At 41.3% G+C, this 9,098-nt stretch overlaps 1 protein-coding gene across 3 annotated transcripts in view; it reads right to left on the bottom strand.

The window, feature by feature from the left end:
- Positions 1-419: 419 nt before the first annotated feature.
- Positions 420-9,098, bottom strand: part of CCDC77 (coiled-coil domain containing 77) — a 28,404-nt gene continuing 19,725 nt past the window's right edge. For all 3 annotated transcript variants that reach the window (XM_044227211.1, XM_044227212.1, XM_044227213.1), the window contains 4 exons: positions 4,416-4,635; positions 2,832-2,957; positions 2,581-2,733; positions 420-1,377 (listed from right to left, as the gene is read on the bottom strand). In XM_044227211.1, the coding sequence (XP_044083146.1) occupies positions 1,231-1,377; positions 2,581-2,733; positions 2,832-2,957; positions 4,416-4,635 (646 nt within the window). In that variant the 3' untranslated portion in view covers positions 420-1,230. The remainder of the gene's footprint in view (positions 1,378-2,580; positions 2,734-2,831; positions 2,958-4,415; positions 4,636-9,098) is intronic.

The raw sequence follows: 9,098 nt of genomic DNA, 5'->3' as shown, positions 1-9,098 counted from the left end.
AGAGATCACAAGTAGGCAGAGAGGCAGGCAGAGAGAGAGAGAGAGGAGGAAGCAGCTCCCTGCCAAGCAGAGAGCCCAATGTGAAGCTCGATCCCAGGACCCTGAGATCATGACCTGAGCCGAAGGCAAAGGCTTAACCCACTGAGCCACCCAGGTGCCCCCAGATTACAGTTTTTTCACTAATAAATTCAACCCCAAATTCCCAGAAGGATCAGTCTTGGGCTTTAGAGGGACATATATAACGGATGGTTCTTCCTTTTGTGCTAACACTTAAGGAACTGACTTTTTATTAGTTACTGTTTTGATGCTAGGCATCAAACAAAAAGGTTATTAAATCATAAAATTTCAGAGTAAAAAACCTTAATAATTGTACAAAACTACAGAGACCACGGAACAAGTAAATAAACCGAGTCATTAACAAAGTTATAAATGTGGTTTTAACAAGAAATTATAGAAACCAGAATCTTTTAAATTACATTTTTATTGAAAAATAGTTGATTTATAGATTTTTTTAAAAAAGCATTTTTTTTAAAGTAAAAAAGCATTTTATTGGTATGATAATGATCTTTCATATAAGGATGACTAAAGTTTCACTCACTCTTACCAACGTGGCACCTTTATTTTCCTAGATGAACATATTACTTAAAAATAGCGTCTCTAAAAGAAAAAAAGAAAAAAAAAGACTAGGGTCTCTAGTGCCCTCTGGTGAAACTTACTGAGACTGGGTATCCAAAAAAGTAATTTGGCTCACAATGGAAGAGTTAAATAGCAGAATTACTATTTACATGTGATAGATTGTGATTTGCTGCCTTGGGCAACCTCAGAGGATGCCTTGATCTAAGGCAGAGTTTCAACTTCCGACACCCAGTCAAGCTCATAGCAAAAAAATACTTCCTTCTGGAATTTTCATCATCACTGCCTTCTTAAAAAAACAAAAACTGTCATCATATTATAAATGGGAGAAATGATGTGGGAAAGTCTCTAAGTGATTCAGGTTATAATCCAGACCAAAAACACAAAGAGGGTTAATAGGACAGCAAAAATGATAGCTAAAGCTTAGCATGCAAGAAGGGCTCTTTTAGTGGTCCCCAATTCCTAGCTCCATCTTCTTAATAACGGATATCACGATTCTAGCCAGCTCTGTGCATAGTTTCTGGGAGAAAAGGACCTTTTCCTCAGATTTTAGGAAGCAGACCTATTCCAGATAAAGGCAATGGCTAAATGTAAAAGTCAACAGAGTCTAAGTTCATTCTCCAGACCAAAGACTTTGGACTTAAGGTTCTTCAGTTCTCCTTGAAGCTTATGTGCCCGTCTATTGCTGTCACGCACCTCACACAGAATGGCAAGATCCTGGTTTGCCTGGGCATTCAGTGTTGCCTAGAGATTGGGAAAAAAAAGAAAAAATGTTTATGGCACATTCCAGGAGAAAGAAATCAGTCATAAAGACTAGGCCATGCTGGCTCCTTTTTGGCAGACTTTTAGCACATAAGATAAATTCAATCCTTAGCTTGCTAATGACTAAAAGAAAGAAAATGTAGAGTAGAATTAAAGCAGAAAAGGCATGAGACTCTGCTTTTCTATACGATAGTAAAGAAGCCATAAGACAGAGGTCAACAGGGGTGCCTGGGTGGCTCAGTGGGTTAAGCCACTGCCTTCGGCTCGGGTCATGGTCGCAGGGATCGAGCCCCGCATCGGGCTCTCTGCTCAGCCGGGAGCCTGCTTCCTTCTCTCTTTCTCTGCTTCCTTCTCTCTTTCTCTGCCTGCCTCTCTGCCTGCTTGTGATCTCTCTCTACCAAATAAATAAATAAAATCTTTAAAAAAAAAAAAAAAAGATAGAGGTCAACAAAGAGTAATGAGTAAAAACAGAGGCCAATATAAACGTTACTGGTAAATTTGCCAAAGAATGGGAAAAAAAGCTTCTCTTCTGTAACTAACCTCATTTGGCACATAGCAATCATTTAGGATATGTGGATTACTGCTTAAATCTAAGAAGGACTCGGGGCGCCTGGGTGGCTCAGTGGGTTAAAGCCTCTGCCTTCGGCTCAGGTCATGATCCCAAGGTCCTGGGGATCAAGCCCCACATCAGTCTCTCTGCTCAGCAGGGAGCTGCTTCCTCCTCTCTCTCTGCCTGCCTCTCCCCCTACTTGTGATCTCTGTCTGTCAAATTAATAAATAAAATCTTAAAAAAAAAATCTAAGAAGGATTCTGAGGCAACCTGAATTCTAAATAAAGCTGTGTTTGAGGGGAGAAACTACTTCATTCCTTACTCACTCACTCCCTCTCCATTGGTAAAATAGACACAGTTCTTTTCATCTGCTTCTTGATCTGGGAAGGAGGAAGCTTTCTGCTAAGTTTAACTCAGATGGAAGTACAATGGTGCAGACTAGCAATGATTTTAGTCTACTGTGTCTTCCCTCTGCTGTGTACTTAAGCTGCTTTTAATGAGACTTAAAGGATGTTGATCCGCGAGGGTCTACCACCAGGGAAACAGCCCATCTTTCTTCTGAGGAGCCCTCACGACCATGTTTCCTTACCTGCACCCCTTTTCTCCACTCTCGGTAATTCAGGATCAGTGATTACCTTATAGAGGATTTGCTCCAAGTGTTTCAGCTTTTGCCGGAGAATCTTAATATCCGTCTTAAAGCCTTCTACTTCCAGGATGCGCCGATTCTCCAAGGCCTCATAGCGTCTTGTCATCACCTGTAAACGCTTCCCCATCTTGTTAGTGCGATCCTAAATATAGAGACATGGCAAGGCTTTTGTGAAGAGAGGGACACATTCCCGGAGCATCTGCGCTTCCTACCCCATCAGAAGTGGCAGAGAATTTGTACCTTGAAGATCTCTCTCCTCACTCCCTCTTCCTCACGAATTCGGGCAAGTTCTTCTTCTAGGGAAATGCACTGCTCTTGATACATGTTGGACAGTTTTTTCTCTTGAACTAACTTATCCTTTAGGGACTGCAGGTCAGAGGGAAAATAAAATTACAATTTCGGTAATTCAAATAGTACTTAGGCAACAAAAGAAAGGAAAGAAATGATTTCCATTAAGTCTAAAACGAACTAAGGAACAAGATGGCAAGGAACGTTGGAGAACATCTGAAAGCCTCCTATTTCTAGATGATTCTCTTAACCTTTTCCTGAAGTGTCCACAGTAGAAATTCTTTAAAATAAATTTATTTTATTTATTTTGGGCTCTGAGAAGGGTCAGATAATGGAGCTTAGAACTATACCAAGTAGGACATGACAACATGTTTTGGCACAAATTTGCTCTTCTTTAAATAGAAACAACAAGAACACATAATATACATGTTCCATTGAGCAGAGGGAATGATGGATAAAAACCTTAATCAGCTCATGTTTCTTCCTTACACACAATCCTTCAAAGACATACAACACTTAGAGCTAAATAGTCTTTCCAGGCGTGTAAAGGCCCTGGAAGGCCCTCCATGACTGGCTGCTACCCACCCTCCAACCTCTCTGCTTACCACTTCTTTCTTGTTTATCCCTCCATGACCACAATGATATTCCCTCTCTTCCCTGGACATACTTCAGACTTGCTATTCCCTCTGCCTGGAATTTTCTTCCCCTAGGTCTGTATGGCAAGCTCAGTACCATTTTATAGGTCTCAGCAACAATATCAGACTTCACAGAGGGTCCTTGTGCTTCCCTATAAAAGCAGACTTTCAGCAACTATATAAAATCTTCATATAATCTTTTTGATTCCTTAACACCATTTTTTAAAATAAGCTATCATTTTCTCTGTTTTGTTTCTGTACCCTCTCACCCATGAAAGTTTTAATTAATTAATTAAAATAGTCTCTACACCCCATGTGGGGCTTGAACTCAAAAGACCAAGAGGTGCATGCTCTCACTACTGAGCCAGCCAGTCCCATCTTCCCTCCCCACCCTGCACCCATTAAAATGTAAATGCCGCAAAGGCAAACCTGGTCTAATTTATCTATTGCTGCAGAGCCAAGCCCACAGTAGGAGTGCAATAAATATTTGTTAAATGAATCAATCAATAGTTCACTTTTCTAAATCCCTAAACACTATAATGATAAGCTACTCTTTTTTTTTTTTTTTTTTTTTTATTTGAGAGAGACAGTGAGAGAGAGCATGAGGGAGGAGAAGGTCAGAGAGCAAAGCAGACTCCCCATGGAGCTGGGAGCCTGATGTGGGACTCGATCCCGGGACTCCAGGATCACGCCCTGAGCCAAAGGCAGTCGTCCAACCAACTGTGCCACCCAGGCGTCCCAATAAGCTACTCTTTGAAACCTAGTTCTTGAGGCTGCTGCTACAACAGCTTTCTAGACTGAATGGACCTTGTATTTCAATTCTCTAGTTCTTTGGAATTCTCTGAGTTCTTTCAACTTTTCCAGAAAAATTAACAATTTCTGTAGGACATAAGAAGACTACCTTAATATATTCATTTTGGTTATGATGAGTCTCATGAATGACTGGCCAAACTTTTCCAATTTTTTCTTCTTTCTTCTTACACTGCATGCTGTATTGCTTAATCTTCGACATCAAATGATCCTTTTCAAGCATCCATGACTTCTCTTTATTTTGGCTTTCAAATCTGAGTTGCAAAAAGTCTTTCGTGCTCTCATAGAGAAGTTCTTGGGTGTGATGGAGACTATGAAAGAAAGTACAAATGTGGACACCATGTTTAGGGGTACATATGGTACATAGTTACTCAAACAAAGGAAAGATACGAGTTCTTTAAAAATTGTGCAATACACAAATTCTATAAAATATCACTAGCAGTATTTAAAAGACAATCTAATCACTGGTAAACTTACATGTTTTACTGGACAAAGTGTAATGTACCTATCCACGCACACTAGTTCACAGACAGGTCTTTTTTTTTTTTTTTTAAGATTTATTTACTGGGCACCTGGATGGCTCAGTTGGTTAAGCCTCGGCCTTTGGCTCAGGTTATGATCCTAGGAGCCTGGGATTGAGTCCAGTATTGGGCTCCCTGCTCGGCAGAGTCTACTTCTCCCTCTGCCCCTCCCACCCTGCTCATGATCTCTCGCTCTTAAATAAAAACATTATTTTTTAAAAAGATTTATTTATTGGGGCACCTGGGTGGCTCAGTGGGTTAAGCCTCTGCCTTCAGCTCAGGTCATGATCCCAAGGTCCTGGGATCGAGCCCCACATCGGGCTCTCTGCTTGGCAGGGAGCCTGCTTCGCTTCCTTTCTCTGTGTCTGCCTCTCTGCCTACTTGTGATCTCTGTCTGTCAAATAAATAAATAAAATCTTAAAAAATAATAATAAAATTAAATTAAAAATTTATTTATTTGAGAGAAAGAGAGAGAGAGAGCATGCGCGCATGCATTGGGTAGGAGGAGGGGCAGAGGGAGAGAGAGAATCTCCAGCAGACTCTCTGCTGAGCGCGGAGAACAATGCAGGGCTTCATCTCACCACCCTGAGACCATGACCTGAGCTAAAATCAGGCTAAGTTGCTTAACTGACTGTGTCACCCATGTGCCCAACGTAGACTGGTCTTTATATTTTCCCAATGCTAATTCTAGTTTATATCATTAAAAGATTTACAGAAATATCTACACAGAGCCTGCACAAGTATGGAATATATTCCCTGACTGAGGGTGAACACAAGTTCTAAAATGTCAAAAATAGTTTTGGTTTTGTTATGCTGTACTCCACATGTAAACTGCCTGGTAGCAAAACTTGTCCTTTCCTCAACATCAGTTTCCTCCATGGAGAGATTGTGACAACTTTAGCCCATTTAGTTTCTCCATTCTCTGAAATTCTGTTTCAGTTTAAATTTCTACCCCTGTGTTATAATTTGACACTTGCTCATAGACTGTGTCATGTTTTAGTAATTTTAATTTATTTTATATTTAAGATTTTATTTATTTGAGAGAGTGAGTGAGAGAGAGAGAAAGCACAAACAGGAGGGGAGAGAGAGAAGCAGACCCACACTGAGCAGGGAGCCTGACTTAGGGCCCAATCTCAGGACCCCAGGACCACAACTTGAGCCAAAGGCAGATGCCTAACTGATTGAGCCACCCAGGAGCCTTTGTCATGTTTTAACTGTCAACAGGCACAATTTCTTCTTCTTTTTTTTTAACGATTTTGTTTTTAAGTAATCTCTACACCCAATGTGGGTCTCAAACTTATAACCCCAAGATCAAGAGTCGCATACTTTCCCAACTGAGCCAGCCAGGCGCCCCAACATGCATATTTTTTCTAGCCTGAGTGAAAGCATATCCCCTATTTATCATTTGCTTTTGCCTTGCTATCACCATATTGTCAAGAATAGTACCAAATACTAAACATACACAGAGTACTAAACAAATTCCTGCTGACTACTGAGATTTAGGAATAGGCAAATGATGTTTCTATCTTTAAAAAAGGATATCCCTAAGAAGTTAGCAACTCATCAGTTTAATATCAATACTTTCTAGAAAAATACTGTACCAAATGATCACACTGCTTGCAAAGAATATTAAATACCATGAGGCAATCACTGTAATTTTCCACTGGCCAAATAATGTCAGAGAAACTAAGTTCTTTTCATGAGTAATAAGATACACAGATAAGGGGAACATGAGAGCATAATGCAGGCACAAAGCAGGGTAACTGTCACCAGACGAATGTATACATATACTTAGGTAAATACGTATGCGTATAAAGAGAGACTGATTCAGTTACCACAAGATCTCTCGTGCTTTCAATGAGTTATTTTATTCTATTTTACATTATGTTCTCGATTACAAACTGAGCAAGAAATAGTCTTGTTAATGTATAAATGGTATGAAAATGAGACCCAGGGACGCCTGGGTGGCTCAGCTGGTTAAGCAGCTGCCTTCGGCTCAGGTCATGATCCCAGCGTCCTGGGATCGAGTCCCACATCGGGCTCCTTGCTCGGCAGGGAGCCTGCTCCTCCCTCTGACTCTGCCTGCCATTCTGTCCGCCTGTGCTTGCTCTCTCTCCCTCTCTCTCTGATGAATAAATAAAATCTTAGAAAAAAAAAAAAAAAAAAAGAAAATGAGACCCAAAGGACAGTCATTAAAGGCCTTGGATTTCATGCCATTCAATATCCTTAGGATGATCTATCAAATGTAAGGGACTGATTATATGCTCAGATGGGCAGATAATGCTAAACTAGGATGGTTATTAATCTGCTAGAAGACAGATATAAAATTACAAATTACTGTGACAATTTAAAAACACTGCTTCCTTAAAAACAATTAAAATCCAATGAAAAGTGAACATGCTATGTGTAAGCACAAAATACCAAACATGAAAATGAAGATGGAGATATGCTGGCCACATGAAAACATATTATACTGTGTTAAAAGAAACAAAGTCTGTGAAGTGCCTGGGTGGCTCAGTGGGTTAAGCCTCTGCCTTCAGCTCAGGTCACGATCTCAGGGTCCTGGGATCGAGCCCCAAATCCGGCTCTCTGCTCAGCGGGGAGCCTGCTTCCCACCCCCAACCCCCACCTCTCTATGCCTGTCTCTCTGCCTGCTTGTGATCTCTGTTTGTCAAATAAATGTGTAACATCTTAAAAACAAAAACAAAACAAAACAAAAAACAAAAAACCCGAGTCTGTAAGAGGCAGAATGCATTTTCTAGCCTGTATTGGGAGATCTTAATTTAAGAATCACATCCAATTTTTTTTTTTCAAGATTTTATTTGTTTATTTGACAGAGAGAGATCACAAGCAGGCAGAGAGGCAGGCAGAGAGAGAGGAGGAAGCAGGCTCCCTGCTGAGCAGAGAGCCTGATGCGGGGCTCGATCCCAGGACCCCGAGATCACGACCTGAGCCAAAGGCAGCGGCTTAACCCACTGAGCCACCCAGGCGCCCCTCACATCCAATTTTAATCATCACACTTTTTTTTTTTTTTAATAGACTCCACGCTGGGCATGGAGGCCAAGGCAGGGCTTGAACTCATAATCTTGAGATCAAAACCTGAGCTCAGAACAAGAGTCAGATGCTTAACTGAGGCCACAGCATGCCCCTGGGGAACAGACATAACTCCAATAGGTGGTGATTAGTGCCACCGGAGGCAGGCGAGGCATCAGAGGAATGCGGAGGAGGAAAAATTAAATTCTGCCAAGGGAAGTGTTCAGAGAAGAGATGACCATGCACAGCCAAGTGCCTGCCACACAGCAAGGATCCCATAAGCAATAGACATGAGTGGTCAGACTGAAGGACAGGTTAAAACACAGCAGTAGAGGAAGAGCTAAGTCTGAAAAGGTTAATTTGGTGCCAGATGACGAAGATTCTAGTAATTCATGCTGAGGCAGCAGGACTTTATCATGAGATAAATGGGAAGCTATTGTATGTTTCTGAGCAGTTGGTAACTCCCAATGGAGCAGTTGGTAACTTCTAACTCATAGCAGTGAGGAAAAGTGTAGAAGGCGGTGGGATCAGTGATAGGAAGAACAGTTAGATTACTGCAGGAATGTAAACAATAGAGCTGGGGGACCCCTGACTGGCTCAGGAGAGAATACCCAACTCTTGGGTCTCAGAATCACAAATTCGAGTGCTATGTTGGGGGTAGAGATACTTAGAAAAATATAAAATCTTAAAAAAAAAAAAAAAAAAAAGAATAGGTTGAACCAATGTGAGAAGAATGAGAGGGAGAGAACGGCCTGGAGAGGCTTCCCAGGCTCATCATACTCATTAGGGCTCGGAATTCAGGAATAAGAGAGTGGGGAGTTCAAGGTAACTCTAAGGTCAGGAAGCTTGGGAAACAGGATGGATATCTTTAAAGTAAATGGGAAAAAGAGTGTAGTAGTAGGTTTGAGATGGGACAATGAGATGTTTCTTGGGGAAGAAAAACAGTCTGTTTCAGTTGCAGTAAATTGGAGGCATTCGAACGTTACGGAAGAGATCTGTACAGCACAGTCTAGCCACTGGAACCGTTAAAAAATCTGAGGAGGGTCAGACAGGTAGAAGCAAAGAGAATTCACCTCAAAGAAAGGGAGCTTAGCGGTACTGAATATACAGAATGATACTAGTATACTAGTTACAGCGGGCACTTTAAAGAGATTATGAAGTCAGTGATGACCTTAGAAAGGGCATGCTTGGGGCACCTGGGTGGCTCAGTGGGTTAGAGC

The sequence above is a fragment of the Neovison vison genome, chromosome 12, assembly GCF_020171115.1.
Source record: "Neovison vison isolate M4711 chromosome 12, ASM_NN_V1, whole genome shotgun sequence".
Lineage (NCBI taxonomy): Eukaryota > Metazoa > Chordata > Mammalia > Carnivora > Mustelidae > Neogale > Neogale vison.
This window is presented reverse-complemented; position numbering and strand designations above follow the sequence as displayed.